The sequence below is a fragment of the Dipodomys merriami genome, unplaced genomic scaffold, assembly GCF_024711535.1.
Source record: "Dipodomys merriami isolate MVZ:Mamm:240054 unplaced genomic scaffold, mDipMer1.0.p SCAF_338, whole genome shotgun sequence".
Classification (NCBI taxonomy): Eukaryota; Metazoa; Chordata; class Mammalia; order Rodentia; family Heteromyidae; genus Dipodomys; species Dipodomys merriami.
Window position 1 is genome coordinate 716,247 of NW_027204915.1, and position 18,754 is coordinate 735,000.

Sequence of the window (18,754 nt, forward strand, 5' to 3'; positions counted from 1 at the left end):
CTGTCTGTCTTTTGTCTCTTCTCTTTGTCTGTCTCTCTGTCTGTCTGTACCTGTGTCTGTCTGTCTCTTCCTGTCTCTGTGTCTATGTCTGTCTATCTGTCCTGGCTCAGTTTGTCTGTCTGTGCCTGTCTGTCTCTTCTGATTCTGTCTGTCTCCGTCTGTCTGTCAGTCATGTCTGTATCTCTGGCTCATGTCTGTCTGTGTCTCTCTGTCTGTGTCTCTTCTGTCTCTGTCCATCTGTCTGTCTCTGTGTCTCTGTCTGTGTGTGTTCTGTGTGTCTCCGTCTGTCTGTACATCTTCGTCTGTCTGTGTGTCTCTCTCTGTCTCATGTGTCTGTCTTTCCGTCTCTGTAACTACATCTGTCTGTCTCTTCTGTTGTCTGTCTGTCTGTTCTATCTCTGTCTCTTCCTGTATGTCTCTGTATTCATATGTCTGTCTCTTGTGTCTGTCTGTCCGTCTGTGCCTGTTTCTGTCACATCCGCCTCTGTCTGTCTGTCTGTTCTGTCTGTGTCTGTCTTCCTGTCTCTGTCCATCTGTCTTTTCTCTGTCTCTGTCTCTCTGTCTCTGTCTGTGTCTGTCTGTCTCTATCCATCTGTCTCTCCCTATCTGTCTGTCTGTCTGTCCGTCTGTCTCTGTTGGTCTCCCCCTGTCTCCATGTCTCCCTCTGTCTGTCTCTGTCTGTCTGCCTCTCTGTCTCTGTCTGTTATCTGTCCATTGGTCTCTCTGTCTGTCTGTCTCTGTCTTCTTGGTTCTGTCTCTTCTGCCTCTCTCCATCTGTCACTTGTCTCTGTCTGTCTGTCTGTCTCTGTCTCATGTCTGTCTGTATGTTGATGTCTGTCTGTCTGTCTCAGTCTGTGTCTGACTCTTCTGTCAGTCAGTCTGCCCCTGTGTCTATCTGTTCTGTGTCTGTCCATCTGTCTCTCTCTGACTGTCTCTGAGTCTGTCTGTCTCTTATCTCTGTCTGTCTGTCTGTGTCTGTTCTGTCTCTTGTGTCTGTCTGTCCTGTCTCTGTCTCTTCCTGTCAGTCTCTGTGTTCACATCTGTGTCTCAGTCTGTCTGTCTGTCTACCTCTGTCGGTCTCTCCCTGTCTCCATCTGTCTGTCTGTCAGTCTGTTCTGTCTCTGTCTGTTTGTCTCTGTCTGTGCCCGTCTCTGTGTCTGTCTCTTGTCTCTGTCTTCTCTGTGCTTGTGTCTATCTCTGTCTGCTGCTGTCTCTCCATGTCTGTTCATCTCCCTTCCTGTCTCTGTGTCTACAGCTGTCTGTCTGTTTCTTGTCTCTGTCTGTCTGTCTCTTCTACCTCTCTCCATCTGTCACTTCTCTCTGTCTTTTCTGTCTGTCTGTCTCTCTGTGTCTGTCTGTGCCGGTTTCTCTCATGTCCATCTCTGTCTGTCTGTTCTGTCTCTGTCTGTGCCTGTGTCTGTCTGGTCTGTCTCTTCCTGTCTCTGTGTCTCTGTCTATCTGTCCTGGCTCAGTTTGTCTGTCTGTGCCTGTCTGTCTCTTCTGTTTCTGCCATCTGTCTTTCCCTGTCTGTCTGTCTGTGTCTCTGTCTGTCTGTGTCTCTGTCTGTGTGTCTCTGTCTGTCTGTCCTGTCTCTGTCTGTCTCTCCCTGTCTGTCTGCACATCTTCGTCTGTCTGTGTCTCTCTCTGTCCGTCTCTGTGTCTACATCTGTCTGTGTGTCTCTTCTGTCTGTCTGTTCTGTCTCTGTGTCTTCCTGTCTGTCTCTGTTCACATCTGTCTGTCTCTTGTGTCTGTCCATTTACCTCTGTCGGTCTCTCCCTGTCTCCATGTCTACATCTGTCTGTCTCATATTAGTCTGTCTGTGTCTGTCTGTCTGTCTGTCTCTATCTTCCTGTCTCTGTCTGTCTCTTTTGTCTCTCTCCATCTGTCACTTGTCTCTGTCTGTCTGTGTCTGTCTGCCCGTCTCTCTGTGCCTCTGTATGTCTGTCTCTATGTCTATCTGTCTCGGTGCATCTGTCTCTCCCTGTCTTGTCTCTCTTCTGTCTCTTTGTCTGTCTGTCTGTCTCTCTGTGTCTGTCTGTGCCAGTTTCTCTCACGTCCATCTCTGTCTGTCTGTCTCCGTCTCTGTCTGTGCCTGTGTCCATCTGTCTCTTCCTGTCTATGTGTCTCTGTCTATCTGTCCTGGCTCAGTTTGACTGTCTGTGCCTGTCTGTCTCTTCTGTCTCTGTCTCTCTCTCAGTCTCTGTGTCTCTGTCTGTCTGTATGTCTGTCTGTGTGTCTGTCTGTCCTGTCTCTGTCTCTCCCTGTCTGTCTGCACATCTTGGTCTGTCTGTCTGTGTCTCTCTCTCTCTCTGTGTCATGTCTGTGTCTGTCTGTCTGTCTGTCTACATCTGTCTGTGTATCTCTTCTGTCTGTCTGTCTGTTTCTGTCATTGTCCATCCCCCCTCCCCCCTCCCCAGGACTAAATACTAAGTACTCAGCACCCCATTTCCCCCTGGCTTCCTATCACCCATCACCGTCCTCCTCCTCCTCCTCCTCTTCCTCCCACCTCCATCAGCCCCCCCTCCCCAGGACGCGAACCCGGGGCCAGAGCTCCTCACCTACCTTTCCAGGTTGGGGGGTTCACTGGAGATCCGGGTCTCTCGGTTGGTCCTGGGGGGGTGGGGAGAGGGGGTGGAGGTGGCTTTGAACCACGATCCTCCAGATCTCAGCCTCCTGAGCAACAAGGAAGGCTTGGCGAAGAATATGCCAACGACCGTCACCACCACAGTAACAAGAACAACAACAACAATAACCATTGTGACAATAATAATAACTATAATAACAATAGCAATGACAATAATAATCATGACAACAATAACAACTATAATAACAATAACAATGACAATAATAACAACGATAACAATAATAACCATAATACCCATAATAGTAATAACCATGGCAACAATAATAACTATAATAATAACAATGACAACAACAATAACAATAATAACCATCATGACAACCATAGCAGTAACCATAATAATAACCATCACCATAGTAACAATAACAACAATAACAATCATAACAATAACCCAAACATCATGACAACAATAACAATAATAACCACAATACCCATAATAGTAATAACCATGACAATAATGATGATCATAACCATCATATTAACAATAACAGTAACAACCATGATAGTAAAAACAACAATGTCAATAACAGTAATAATAATAACTATGATGAGAATAATAGTAATAACAATGAGGAGGAAGGAAAGGAGGAGGAGGAGGAGGAAAAGAGGAGGAAAAGGAGGAGGAAGAGAATGGGTTGGACCAGCCACAGGGGGCGTGGCTTCATGGATGGATGAATGGGTGGATGGATGGGTGGGTGGGTGGGTGGATGGATGGATGGGTAGATGGATGGATGGGTGGATGAATGGATGGATGGATGGATGGGTGGATGGATGGGTGGATGGATGGATGGATGGGTGGATGGATGGGTGGATGGGCAGATGGATGGATGGATGGATGGGTGGTGGATGGATGGATGGGTGGGTGGATGGGTGGATGGGTGGGTGGGTGGGTGGATGGATGGGTGGATGGATGGGTGGATGGGTGGGTGGATGGATGGATGGGTGGATGGATGGATGGATGGATGGGAGGATGGGTGGATGGATGGATGGGTGGATGGATAGGTAGATGGATGGATGGGTAGATGGATGGATGGATGGGGAGGAAGAGGAGGAGGAGGAAGAGAGGAAGAGGAGAAGGAAGAAGAGAAAGAGGAGGAGGACAGGAGAAAGAGGAGGAGGAAGAGGAGGACCATGACACCCTGCACCCCTAAGGTGGGTTTTCCATTACCTCTGGGCCCTGGGACCCTGGTACCCCAGATTCCTGTGACCTGTGACCCCTGCACCCCCTGAACTCTGCACCCCAGGACCTTTGCTCCCTGGGCTTTTCCCCTCTGAACTTGGGGGAACCTAGGACCCAGGACCCCCGTGACAGATGCCTTCCCTCACCCCCCAGATTGGTGACCTCTGATCCCTGCACCCCTGAACTTCCCATTCCCCCTCTTCCTGACTCCCTTACCCCTGAACTTTGCACCCCAGGACCTTGGCTCCCTGATCTTGCCCATGTCCCAGGTGTCCGCCCTCCCCTGACCTCTGTCTCCCCCCTCCTTGACCTTTGAACTCCTTTGCTGGCTGCACCCCAGGACCTTTGCTCTCTGGGCCTTTGACCCCATCTTCCCAGGAATCCTTGTGCTTTCCCCCCAATGAACTTTGGGGTCCTGGGAACCCCAGGATTGACCATGTTTCCCCCTGCATCTCCCTGACCCCTAACCTCTCCTCCTTGACCCCCAGAACCCCCAAATCCCTACACCTCCCCCTTTCCCCCCTCTCAGGATCCCCTGTACCCCAAGATCCCCTCACCCCCCTCCACCCCTCGTCCAGGCCCCCTCACCTGGTCTGTCTGTCTGTCTGTCTGTCTGTCTCTCTGTCCTGTGTCTCCAGACAGCACAGCACAGCTTGCGGGCTCCTCTTTTATCCGCCCAGGCCCAGATGTCCCCATCCTGCCACGCTGCGGCCTGAGCCTCAGCTCCGCCCCACACAACCTGGGCTGAGGGGGGGTGTCAGTGGGAAAAGGAGGGAGGGGAAGCAGGGAAGAACAAGAGGGGGTGGGGGTCGGGGAGAGGGGGATGGGGAGACCCTGAATCCCCCCCACCAGGCCAGGCGGGGAAGGGGGGGATGCTGGGGAGGGGGAGGGAGAAACGGCCTAAGAGAAAGTTCTGGAAGGAAAGGGAGAGGAGGAGGAGGAGGAGGAGGAGGAGGAGGAGGAGGAGGAGGAGAGAGGAAGGGGAAAATGCCGGACCTGTGGGGTGGGGGGCACAGAGCTGAGAAAGAGGGGGTGTGGGGGGGCGGGGGAGGAGGGGGGATAGACAGACAGACAGACAGAGAGGAAACGCAGCCAGAAAGACAGAGGAATGGAGTCAGACAGACACACAGACAGACACACAGATAGACAGAGAGAGACAGAGAGACAGAGACAGACAGACACACAGACAGGCAGATAAACAGGGACAGACACACAGAGAGACAGAGAGGGAAAAATAGACAGACACAGAGAGACAGACAGAGAGATACAGACATACAAATATAGACAGACAGGCAGAGACAGACAGAGAGACAGACAGACAGACAGACACAGAGAGAGATGAACAGACAGACAGACTCAGAGAGACAGAGACAGAGAGAATAACAGATGGACAGACAGAGACAGAGAGACAAAACACAGACAGAAACAGATAAACAGAGAGAGACAGAGACACAGAGAGACACACAGACAGAGAGAGATGGAGAGACAGACACAAATACAGAGAAACACAAGAGACAGACAGACACACAGAGAGGCAGATGAACAGGGACAGACACAGACAGAGAGAGAAAAATAGACAGACAGACACAGACAGACAGACAGAGAGATACAGACAAATATAGAGACAGACAGAGACACACAGAGAGATACAGACAGATAAATATAGAGACAGACAGACAGAGACAGAGAGAGAGAGATGAACAGAGACAGACATGGACAGAGAGACAGATACAGAGACAGACAGACACAGATAGACAGAGACAAACAGATACAGAGACAGACGGACACAGAGAATGACAGATGGACAGAGACAGAGACAAACAGACAGAGAGAGACAGATGAACACAGACAGACAGACTCACAGACATAGACAGACAGATGGACACAGAGAGACAGAGACAAATACAGAGAAACACAAGAGACAGACAGACACACAGAGAGGTAGATGAACACGGACAGACACACAGACAGAAACAGAAAAATAGACACAGAGTGATAGGCAGAGAGATACAGACAGACAGACACAGAGAGACAGATGAACAGAGACAGACATACAGAGACAGACATGGACATAGAGATAGACAAAGAGACAAATAGAGACCGAGAGACACACAGACAGGGACAGACAGACAGACAAAGAGACAGAGACAAATATAGAGAGAGAAACACAGAGAGACAGATGAACAGAGACAGTCAGACACAGAGAAAGACAGACACACAGATAGAGAAAGACAGAGACAGACAAACACACAGATACAGGGACAGACAGACAGAGACACAGACACAAACACAGAAAAATGGAGTCAGAGACAGACAGACAGACCCAGAAAGAGACAGAGAGACAGACAGACACAGACAGAGACAGACAAATGGACAGAGAGACAGACAGACACAGACAGATAACCAGAGACAGACAGACACAGACAAAGACACAAATGGACATAGAGACAGAAAGACAGACACAGAGATAAACAGACCGACAGAGAAACAGACAGACAGAAAATGACAAAGAGAAATAGAGACAGACAGAAATAGAGATAGACAGACAGACAGACAGACACAGAGAGACAGATGAACAGAGACAGACAGACAGACAGACAGACAGACAGAGAAATAGACAGAGAAACAGACAGACAGATGGACAGACAAATGGACAGACAGAGGCAGACAGAGAGACAGACAAATGGACAGACACAGAGAGACACAGAGTCAGACAGGGACAGACAGACGTACAGACAGAACCATACAGACAGAGAAACGGTAAAAGAGAAAAAAGGAGTCAGAGACAGACAGACGGATGGACAGACAGACAGAGACAAATACAGAGTGAGACATAGACAGAGAGACAAACGGACAGAGACAGATAGAGATTGAGACACACAGAGAGACAGATGAAGACAGACAGACACACAGAGAGACCGACAGACGAACAGACAGAGACAGACACAGAAAAATACAGAGAAACACAGAGACAGACAGACAGACACACAGAGACAGATGAACAGACACAAACAGAAACAGACAGAAAAATGGAGTCAGAGACAGACAGACAGACAGACAGAGACAGAAAGAGACAGAGACAGACATAGCTAGCCAGACAGACAGATGAACAGAGGCAGAGACAGACAGACAGAGACAGACAGACAGATACAGAGACAGACACACAGAGACATAGAGACAAATGGACAGAGACAGAGTGACAGACAAACAGACTGCAAAACAGAAAGAGACACAGAGACAGACAGAGACAGAAATACAGAGACTCACAGAGACAGACAGAAAGACATAAGAAGGAAGGAAGGAGAGAAGGAGGGAAGGAAGGAAGGAAGGAGGGAAGAAGTGGAGGGAATGAAGGAAGGAGGGAAGGAAGGAAGGAGGGAAGGAGTGGAGGGAACAAAGGAAGGAAGGAAGGAAGGAGTGGAGGGAATGAAGGAAGGAAGGAAGGAGGGAAGGAATGAAGAAAGGAAGGAGGGAAGGAGGGAAGGAAGGAAGGAAGGAAGGAGGGAAGGAAGGAAGGAAGAGGAGGAAGGAAGGAAGGAAGAGGAGGAAGAGGAGGAGGTGGAGCAGCAGCAGCCACAGTGGGAGGAGGAGGCGCAGGCTTTTCCCACATCTTGGTCTCATTTCCTGCTAATTCCTTCCAGATGTTTCCAGCTTCCTCCAGGCCATGATTCATGCGGGGCCTGCAGGAGAAAAAAGCCACAGCAGCAGAGGCTTCCAGTTTCCCTGCGCCCCTCCTCCCCCCACCCAGCTGCTGTTCCACGTTGCACACAGGAAGGACTCATCCATCAGCACCCAGCATGGGTGCTGTGGGCCCCGAGCTCGGTGCTTCTCCTAGGCCCTGGGTTGGACCAGGGAGGAAGGAAGGAAGGAAGGAAGGAAGGAAGGAAGGAAGGAAGGAAGGAAGGAAGGGAAGGAAGGAGGGAAGGATTGGAATGAAGGAAGGAGGGAGGAAGGAAGGAGGGAAGGAAGGAGGGAAGGATTGGAGGGAAGGAAGGAAGGAGGGAAGGAGGAAAGGAAAGAAGGAGGGAAGGAGGGAAGGAAGGAGGGAAGGAAGGAAGGAAGGAGGGAAGGAGGGAAGGAAGGAAGGAAAGAAGGAAGGAGGGGAGGGAAGGAAGGAAGGAAGGAAGGAAGGAAGGAAGGAAGGAAGGAAGGAAGGAAGGAAGGAAGGAGGACAGGAGAGAAGGAAGGAGGGAAGGAAGGAAGGAAGGAAGGAGAGGAGGAGGGAAGGATTGGAGACAAGGAAAGAAGGAAGAAGGGAAGGATTGGACACAGGAAAGGAAGGAGGAAAGGAAGGAAGGAAGGAAGGAAAGAATGAAGGAAGGAAGGAAGGAAGAAGGGAAAGAGGGAATGATTGGAGAGAAGGAAGGAGGGAAGGAAGGAAGGAGGGAAGGAGGGAAGGATTAGAATGAAGGAAGGAGGGAAGGAAGGATGGAGGGAAGGAAGGAAGGAGGGAAGGAAGGAAGGATTGGAGGGAAGGAAGAAGGAAGGAAGAAAGGAAGGAAGGAAGGAGTGAAGGAAGGAAGGAAGGAGGGAGGGAGGGAGGGAAGGAAGGAAGAAAGGATAGAGGGAAGGAAGGAAGGAAGGAAGGAGGGAAGGATTGGAGGGAAGGAAGGAGGAAGGAAGGAAGGAAGGAAGGAAGGAGGGAAGGAAGGAAGAAAGGATGGAGGGAAGGAAGGATTGGAAGGAGGGAAGGAAGGAGGGAATTCATTCATTCATTATTCATTTCCTCAATTCCCCCTCCCCCTCCCCCCTTCCAGGAAGTTTTGGGCGGATTTCCAGGCGTTGAGAAGAGGAAGCCATTGGCTGGGTTCTGGTTGAGTCTGACACACACACAGGAAATCCATCAGCAATTTGTTCCAGAAGCTTCTAGAAGCTTGGTTGGGGCGGGGGGGGGGGGGAAGGGAAAGACAAACCATGCACATGAGCTAATCATCATAATAAATCAACAACAACAACAAGAACAAGAATAGTCAAGGGACCCTGGACCAGTCACCGCAAAGGATCATGGGAAGGGGTGATGTCATCATCCATCCTCAACTTCTCCCATGGAGGAGAATCCCAAGGGATGAACGTAACTGGGTCCCAGATGTTGGGGAGAATGGGGGGGGGGAGGAAATAGAAACCAGCCCCAGCCCTGGCTTCTTTCTAGAACCTTCCATGGGTTGTCCTGGAAGCGTCTCAAGTCCTTAGATCAAACAGATCCCCTGGGAAAACCTATCATCAATAGACCATGAGAGGATAAGTATCAATACCAACACCAATACCAATATCATCAATACCCTCCTTCCCTCCCCCCCTCCCCCCCAAAATTATTCCTGGGCCAAGGAATGGGGGTGGGAGGGTTGGGGTGTGTCTGGGTGGAGGGAACGCCTGCCTGGGGAATGTGCTGAGTTATTCTGAAACCTGGAGCTTTCTGGGACCTTCTGGAACCTTGGGGGAACTTTCTGGAACTTTCTGGATGGATGGATGGTGGATGGATGGATGGGTGGATGGGTGGATGGATGAATGGGTGGATGAGTGGATGGATGGGTGGATGGATGGATAGGTGGATGGGTGGCTGGATGGGTGGTTGGATGAGTGGATGGGTGGATGGGTGGATGGATGGATGAGTGGATGGATGGATGGGTGGGTGGATGGATGGAGGATCGATGGGTGGATGGATGGGTGGGTGGATGGATGGATGGGTGGATGGATGGAGGATGAATGGGTGGATGGATGGATGGGTGGATGGATAGGTGGATGGATAGATAGGTGGGTGGATGGATGAGTGGTTGGATGGATGGGTGGATGGATGGATGGATGGGCGGCCCCCATCATTGCTGGTCCGCTCACCTGCAGGTAGGCCAGTGCGCACACGATCTTGGCGGGCGTGCAGGTATCTGAGGAGTTCGCCACAAGGCACGTAGTCCATCATCCTGTACATCCAGCGGTCATCGCGCCACGTGGAGAACCTGGGATGGGGTCAGGGGGAGGGAAAGGACACACACGTGAGGTGCTAGGTGCTTGCTGATTATCCAGAGTCCCTGTGGGGAAGTGCTGGGTGCTTGGTACCTGTCCTGAGTTAGTAATAGGCAGGTGCTGGGTGCTTGGTACCTGACTCATGTAAATAGTAGGGAGGTGCTGGGTGTGAAGTCCCGTTCCTGGGTCACCATGGGGAGGTGCTGGGTGCTTAGTTCCTATCCTCGGTCTCCATGGAGAGGTGCTCAATGCTTAGGCTCAGTCCTTGTTCCCCAGGTGGTGGTGCTGGGTGCTTAGTTCCAGTTCTGGGTTACTCTGAGGAGGTGCTGGTTGCTTAGTCCCTGTCCTGGGTCATCATGGGATGGTGCTAGGTTCTCAGTACCTCCCCTGAGTCACCATGGGGAGGTGCTGGGTGCTTAGTCCCAGCCCTGCGTCATCATAGGATGGTGCTGGGTGCTTAGTCCTGGTCCTGGGTTACTCTGAGGAGGTGCTGGTTGCTTAGTCCCAGCCCTGGGTCGTCATGGGATGGTGCTGGGTGCTTGGGAATCATCCTAGGTCACTATGATGAGGTGTTGGGTGCTTAGTCCCAGCCCTGGGTTACTATGGGGTGGTGCTGGGTGCTTGGGGATCATCCTGGGGAGGTGCTGGGTGCTTAGTTCCTGTCTTGGGTCATTATGGGATGGTGCTGGGTGCTTGGGGGATATTGTGAGTCACTATGGGAAGGTGCTGGGTGCTTAGTCCCCACTCTGGGTCACCATGGGGACGTGCTGGGTGCTTAGTCCTGGCCCCGGGTCACCCTGCGATAGTGCTAGGTGCTTAGTCCCAGCCCTGGGTCATCATGGGATAGTGCTGGGTGCTTAGTCCTGGCCCTGGGTCACCATGGGGAGGTGATGGGTGCTTAGTCCTGGTCCTGGGTCACCATGGGGTGGTGCTGGGTGCTTAGTCCCTGCCCTTGGTCACCATGGGGAAGTGCTGGGTACTTACTCCTGGATCTGGGGCACCATAGGGAGGTGCTAGGTGCTCAGTCCCCATCCTGAGTCACTATGGAGAGGTGGGTGCTGGGTGCTCAGTCCCCAACCTGAGTCACTATGGGGAGGTGCTGGGTGCTTAGTCCCCACTTTGGGTCACCATGGGGAGGTGCTGGTAGCTCAGTCCCTGGGTCATCATGGGGAGGTGCTGGGTGCTCAGTCCCTCCCCTGGGTCATCATGGGGAGGTGCTGGGTACTTAGTCCTGGCCCTGGGTCACCATGGGGAGGTGCTGGGTGCTTAGACCTGGCCCTGGGTCACCATGGGGAGTTGCTGGGTGCTTAGTCCCCATCCTGGGTTACCATGGGGAGGTGCTGGGTGCTTAGTCCTGGCCCTAGGTCACCATGGGGAGGTGCTGGGTGCTTAGTCTTGGTCCTGGGTCACCATGGGCAGGTACTGGGGGCTTATTCCCCATCCTGGGTCACCATGGGGAGGTGCTGGGTGCTCAGTCCCCATTCTGGGTCACCATGGGGAGGTGCTGGGTGCTTACTGCTGGATCTGGGGCACCTTAGGGAGGTGCTGGGTGCTCAGTCCCCATCCTGAGTCACTATGGGGAGGTGCTGGGTGCTGAGTCCCCATTTTGGGTCACCATGGGGAGGTACTGGGTGCTCAGTCCCTGCCCTGGGTCACCATGGAGAAGTGCTGGGTGCTCAGTCCCTGAGTCACCATGGGGAGGTGGTGGGTGCTAAGTCCCTGCCTTGGGTCACCATGGGGAGGTGCTGGGTGCTCAGTCCCCAAAGCCAGGGCACCCAACGGCCTGGTTCCTGCCAGGCCACGCCCCCCAGGCCAGCCATCCAATGGCAGCACGCCCAGGCCACGCCCTCAAAGCCAGACTACACAATAGCATCACTGTTGCCAGGCTACGCCCCCCGAGGACCAGCCGCCCAATGGCCTTACTTCCAAGCCATACCCCCAAAGCCAGGACCCTCAATAGCCTAGTTCCTGCCAGGCCATGCCCCCTAGGCCCAGCGGCCCAATGGCCTTACTTCCAAGCCACGCCCCCAGCCCAGCCGACCAATGGCATTACGTCCAGCCGCCCAATGGTGTCTTTCCAGGCCACGCCCCCAAACCCCAGCGGCCCAATGGCCTCTGTTCCAGGCCACGCCGCCCACTGACTCTCCCGTCAGCTCCACGCCCTTCAGGACACGCCCACCGCGACGCCACGCCCATCAGAAAGCCACGCCCTCCCGCGTCCCCGCCTCTTAAAGGAGCCTCGTCCCGGAGGCCTCCACGCACCGACGGTGACCCGGGGGCCGCCCGGGTCGGCGTCCTCGGAGGTCCTGCGCGCTTCCGCTTCCGCTTCCGGATCCAGATGGCCTAGTGGTGGCCATGGCGGCGGCGGCGGCGACGCTCCGCGGCCCCGCTACGGCTGCATTTCCGGGCGCGGCCGCCGGCGCCGTCGCATCGATGTCATCAGCCGGCGCCAAGACGCGGGCACGCATGCGCGCGCTCTCGGCGGAGCGCCACTGCGCATGCACATAGGGTTAGCGGGGGAGGGGCCGAAGGCTCCCAGCGGAGAGCCATGGCGCATGCGCAGAGGGTTCTTCAGCGGGGACAGGCTGAGCCGGCCTGGCGGAGCGCCATTGCGCTTGCGCACAGGGTTAGGCAGCTGGGAGGGGCTGAGCCAGCCTGCGCCAATGCGCATGCGCACAGGGTTTGTCAGCAGGGAGGGGCCTAGCGCTCCCGGCGGAGCGCCGCTGCGCATGCGTGTCCCTTGGCTGCTTGTTCCCACTGCACTCCCGCGTGTGGACCCACGGCGCATGCGCACAGGTTGAATCGGCCGGGCGGCGCAGAGCGGACCCTGGAGGGTCGAGTTGCGCATGCGCACAGCGTGAGTCCGCCGGGAGGTGCCTAGGGGACCCCGGAGGATCGAGCTTCCGTCCGCATTGCGCATGCGCACTCGTTGAGTCGTCCGGCACCGTCCGGGCCGAGCGTGTGGTGTGTGCATGCGTGGGATTCCCTCGGTTGATCTGGTTGGTACTGCGCATGCGTGCCACCTGGCGGGGAGGTCCTCCGCGCTGCACCGCGCATGCATGAGCCACCACGCCCCGTCCCTCCCCCCCGCCCCCCCCCCCGCCGAGCAGGAACACGCATGCGTGTGCTCCCGGGCTCTGCGAGGTACGGATCTGCGCATGCGCGGGATTGGGCTGCGCTGCCCTGCAACGCGCATGCGCGGTTCCCAGAGACAGACTGACAGACAGACACAGGGACAGTGAAACAGAGTCAGACAGACACTGGGACAGAGACGGACACACAGATGGACACAGAGAGACACAGACAGATAGATGGACACAGACAGACACAGAGAAGACAGAGACATGGGCAGGCATAGACAGACAGACACAGAATGACAGACAGAGAGACAGACAGACAGAGGCAGAGCCAGACAGACAGGGAATGACAGAGAGAGACAGACACAGGCCGACAGACAGAGACGGACAGACATAGAACAAGACAGACAGACACTGGGAAAAAGACAGACAGAGACAGACACACAGATGGACACAGAGAGAGACACAGACAGATGGACAGACAGACATAGGCAGAGACAGACACAGACATAGAGAAAGACAGACAGACACAGAGAATGACAGACAGACACGAAAGACAGACAGAGAATGACAGAGAGACACAGACAGACAGACACAGACAGACAGATACTGACACAGGCAGACAAAGAAAGACAGAACGAGACCCAGACAGACAGAGGAGACAGAGACAGAGAGACAAAGAGACAGACACAGAAGTCAGAAGTAGACTGATGACAGACAGACAGACCGAGACAGACAAAGACAGAATGAGACAGAGACAGACAGTGAGACAGACATGGACAGGCAGACCAACAGGCAGACACAGACGAGACAGACAGACAGAAAGACAGAGACAGAAGTAGACTGACAGACACAGACAGACAGACAAAGAAAGAGAGAACGAGACACAGACAGACTGACAGAGGAGACAGACAGAGACAGAGAGACAAAGGCAGACAGACACAGACATGGACAGGTAGAGACACGCAGACCAACAGACAGACTGACAGAGGAGACAGACAAAGACAGAGACAGACAGAAGAAGACACAGACAGACAGACAGACAGAGACAGAGACAGAGCTTGACCTACTCCATTGAGGTCAGGACTTGGTTCCAAGTCACTCAAATGTGAAAATGTTAATCCCACCCATATTTAATCAACATCCATCCACCCATCCATCCTCCATCCATCCATCCACCCACCCATCCACCTATCCATCCACCCATCTATTCACCCATCCATCCATCCATCCATCCACCCATCCACCCTCTGATCCACCCATCGATCCATCCACCCATCCGTCCACCTATCCATCCATCCACCCATCCATCTATCCACCCATCCATCCACCCACCCACCCATCCATCCATCCACCCATCTACCCATCTATCCACCCATCCATCCATCCACCCATCCACCCATCTATCCACCCATCCATCCATCCACCCATCCACCCATCTATCCACCCATCCATCCATCCACCCATCCATCCATCCACCCTCCCATCCATCCACTCATCCAACCACCCACCCATCCATCCATCCATCCACCCATCCATCCATCCTCCATTGAGATGAACACTTGGGTCCAAGTCACTCAACTGTGCAAATGTTAATCCCTTCCATATTCCATCAACAGCAGGACGTGGGTCCAACTCATTCAAGTGTGCAAATGTTAATCCCTTCCCTCCTTCCTCCATGGAGAGGAGTTGGGTCCGTCACTCAATTGTGCAAATGTTAATCCCTTCCGTCTGTCCTCCATCCAGATGAGGACTTGGGTCCAACTCACTGAAGTGTGCAAACGTTAATCCCACCCATATTGTATCAGGACTTGGGTCCAAGTCACTGAAGTGTGTAAATGTTAATCCCATCCATATTCAATCAACATCCATCCCATCCACCCACCCATCCCCCATCCATCCATCCACCCATCCACCCACCCATCCCCCATCCATCCATCCACCCTTCTATCCACCCATCTATCCACCCATCCACCCATCCGTCTATCTGTCTGTCTGTCCATCTATGCATCCATCCCTCTGTCTATCCAGGCGTCTGTCTATCTACTCTCTGTCTGTCTGTCCATTCATGGATCCATCCATCCATCTGTCTATCCACATGTCTGTCTGTCTATCTATCTACTATATCTATCCACCTATCTGTCTGTCTGTGTGTCTATCTATACATCTCTCTGTCTGTCCAACCATCCATCCATCTATCCATCTATTCATGTATCTTATCTGTGTATCTATCTATCATCTATCCATCCGTCTGTCTATCTATCCACCTACCAGCCTGTCTGTCCATCCTTCTGTCCATCTGTCTATCCATCCATCTGTCCATCTGTCAGTCTGTCTGTCCATCCATCCATCTATCCATCTATTATCCATCTATCCATCTGTCTGTCTGTCCATCCATCCATCCATTTGTCTATCCATCTATCCATCTGTCAGTCTGTCTGTCTATCCATCTATCTGTCTGTCCATCCATCTGCCCATCTGTCTATCCATCTATCCATCTGTCAGTCTGTCCATCCATCCATCTACCCATCTATCAGTCTGTCTGTCTGTCCATCCATCCACCCATCTGTCTATCCATCTTATCTATCCATCTTTCAGTCTGTCTGTCCATCCATCCATCCATCTATCTAGGTATCAGTCTGTCTGTCTGTCCATCGATCCATCCATCTAGCTAGCTATCAGTCTGTCTGTCTGTCCATCCATCCACCCATCTGTCTATCCGTCTATCCATGTATCAGTCTGTCTGTCTGTCCATCCTTCCGCCCATCTGTCCGTCCATCTCTCAGTCTGTCTGTCTGTCCATCCATCCGCCCATCTGTCTATCCATCCATCTATCCATCTGTCAGTCTGTCTGTCTGGGTGAAGAACTCTGAAAAGGGACAAACTTTCTAGAACCATCTCCTTTCCCCGGGCCGTTGTGTGTGTGTGTGTGTGTGTGTGTGTGTGTGTGTGTGTCTGTCTGTCTGTCTGTCTGTCTGTCTGTCTGTGTGTGTGTACATCCTAGACTTCACCGGTCCATCTGCCATGACCGTTGGATTCAGAACCTTCTAGAACGCGGTGCCGTCTCCACCACCCTATCTAGGACTCGCTGCCCAGTGCTCGGGACAAGATGTCATCTGCTCATACACGTGTGTGCGTGCGTGTGCGTGCATGTGGCCCGGCCGGTCGCCCTGGGAAATGCCCTGGGTCACCATGATGATGATGATGATGATGCCCGGAGTTCACATCCTTCCTGGGTCACCATGATGATGATGATGATGATGATGATGATGATGATGATGATGATGATGATGGATGGGTGGATGAATGGATGGATGGATGGATGGATGGATGGATGGATGGATGGGTGGATGGATGGATGGATGGATGGTGGATGGATGGGTGGATGGATGAATTGATGGATGGATGGGTGGGTGGATGGGTGGATGGATGGGTTGATGGTTGGGTCAATGGATGGATGGATAGATGGATGGATAGATGAGTGGATGGGTGGGTGGATGGATGATGGATGAATGGATGGATGGGTGGATGGATCAATGGATGGATGGGTGGCTGGCTGGGTAGATGGATGGATGATGGGTGGGTGGGTGGATGGATGAGTAGATGGATGGATGGATGGATGGATGGATAGATATATGAATGGGTGGATGGATGGGTGGATGGGTAGATGGATGGATGGATGGGTGGATGGATGGATTTGTGGATTTCCCCCTTAGGCCACCAAAGACCTAAGTTCTTCTCCTCCTGTCTCTCTGTCTCCAGGTGCAGAGAAGTTGATCCTCCACATACAGAAGCACAGCATCCCCTTCGCCCTGGCCACCAGCTGAGGGACTGAGGCCTACCAGGCCAAGACCAGCACACACCGGGAGCTGTTTGGTGCCTTTCACCACGTGGTGCTGGGTGAAGACCCCGAGGTCAAGGCCAGCAAGCCCGCCCCGCACATATTCCTGGCCTGCGCCCGCAGGTTCTCCGGACATCTTCCTGGCCTGCACCCGCAGGTTCTCTCCTCATCCCCCCCCTCCCGTCAACCAGGTAAACCGAGGCCTCGGGCCTCGGGTCCACTGCATGGACCACACACAGAGAGACACACAGAAAGACAGACATGGACGGATACACAGATACACAGACCAGACAGACAGACAGACAGACACAGAAACACACAGATAGACGCAGAGACGGACACAGAGACACAGATAGACACATGGACAAACCAGACAGACATGCAGACAGACAGACAGGCAGATAGACACACAGACTGACAGGCAGACAAACCAGATAGAGACACAGACACAGAGACAGACTCATAGACAGACAGACAGACCACAGAGACACGGACAGACAGACACACTCCGATAGACAGACAGACACACTGACAGAGAGATAGACACACAGACACACAGACACAGAGACCAGACAGATAGACAGACAGACAGACACGAGACGGGACAGACACACAGATCACAGACCTACCAGACAGACCACAGAGACACAGACAGACAGACACACTGATAGACACACAGACAGACAGATAGACACAGACAGACGCACAGATACACAGACCACGCAGACAGACAGACAGACAGAGCACAGAGACACGGACAGACAGACACACACCAGTAGACAGACAGAGAGATAGGCATACATAGCAGACAGACACACAGACAGACAGACTACAGAGACACACAAATAGGCATATAGACAGACAGACGGATACAGAGACAGACACACACAGATAGACAGACACAGAGACACTTGGCCAGACACAGACAGACACACATACAGAGACAGACAGACCGACATAAGAGTCCAAACAGACAGATACACAGAACAGACCAGACAGACCGACCACAGAGACACAGACAGACAGATATAGGGACAGACAGACACACAGAGACAGACAGAGAGACACGGACAGACACACAATCACACAGACGGATGGACGGATGGAGAGACGGATGGGGAGACGGCCCCAGGGGAACAGGGAGGGAGACTCCTTGGCACAGTGCTCACCTGGCCCACACCAGGCCCTGGGTGGGGGAGGCCTCGAAATCACACACAAAACATGCCAGTAGGCACGCCGTGGCTCAAAGGTCATCTTCCCTCCTTCCTTCCCTCCTTCCTTCCCTCCTTCCTTCCTTCCTTCACTACTTCCTTCACTCCTTCCTTCCTTCCCTCCCTCCTTCTTTCCCTCCCTCCTTCCTCCCCTCCTTCCTTCCCTCCCTCCTTCCTTCCTTCCTTCCCTCCTTCCTTCCCTCCTTCCTTCCTTCCCTCCCTCCTTCCTTCCCTCCTTCCTTCCTTCTCCCCTTCCTTCCCTCCTTCCTTCCATCCTTCTTTCCCTCCTTCCCTCTTTTTTCCCTCCTTCCCTCCCTCCTTCCTTCTTTCCCTCCATCCTTCTTTCCTTCCCTCCTTCCTTCCTTCCTTCCCTCCTTCCTTCTTGTTCCTTCCCTCCATCCTTCCTTTTCATCCTTCCTTCCTTCCCTCCTTCCTTCCTTCCCTCCTTCCCTCCTTCCTTCTTTCCTTCCTTCCTACCCCCTTCCTTCCCTCCAACACTGGGCACCCGGCCCACCCCCCGGCCGACCTCTCACTCCGCGTGTCTCTCTCGTCCTCTGACCCTGCAGTGCCTGGTGCTGGAGGACACGCCCCACGGCATGGCGGTCGCCCAGGCAGCGGGGATGCAGGTGGTCATGGTGCCCCGCGTCCAGCTCAACCCCGAACTCAACGGCCGGGGCCACCCTGCTGCTGCCCTCCTTGGGTGACATACAACCTGAGCTCTTCAGCCTGCCCGCCTTCAACTGACCTGCGGACAGACAGACAGACATAAGGACACTGGACACAAGGCCAAGACCTGACCCATCCCAGGGCCTCCCTGACCTCTGGAAATAAAGGGAATGAACACA

The 18,754-nt window shown here is 53.3% G+C and overlaps 1 protein-coding gene and 1 long non-coding RNA gene across 2 annotated transcripts; one reads left to right on the forward strand and one right to left on the reverse strand.

The window, feature by feature from the left end:
* Nucleotides 1–7,568: 7,568 nt before the first annotated feature.
* On the reverse strand, nucleotides 7,569–9,006 carry LOC138803202 (saposin-like protein 11). Its single transcript, XM_069987038.1, has 2 exons — nucleotides 8,975–9,006; nucleotides 7,569–8,695 (listed from the first exon to the last, which is right to left on the reverse strand). The coding sequence occupies exon 2, from the start codon at nucleotides 8,528–8,530 to the stop codon at nucleotides 7,601–7,603; it is 930 nt and encodes a 309-aa protein (XP_069843139.1). The 5' UTR covers nucleotides 8,531–8,695; nucleotides 8,975–9,006; the 3' UTR covers nucleotides 7,569–7,600.
* A 3,547-nt stretch (nucleotides 9,007–12,553) lies between these two features.
* On the forward strand, nucleotides 12,554–18,745 carry LOC138803203 (uncharacterized). The gene is made up of 3 exons (XR_011364901.1): nucleotides 12,554–12,637; nucleotides 16,620–16,855; nucleotides 18,476–18,745. It is a non-coding gene; the product is annotated as an uncharacterized lncRNA (long non-coding RNA).
* The last annotated feature ends 9 nt before the right edge of the window (nucleotides 18,746–18,754 follow it).

Bases quoted from the DNA above. Each gene is read 5' to 3' on its own strand.
- LOC138803202 (XM_069987038.1), bottom strand. From the start codon at position 8,530: ATGAATTCCCTCCTTCCTTCCCTCCTTCCAATCCTTCCTTCCCTCCAT.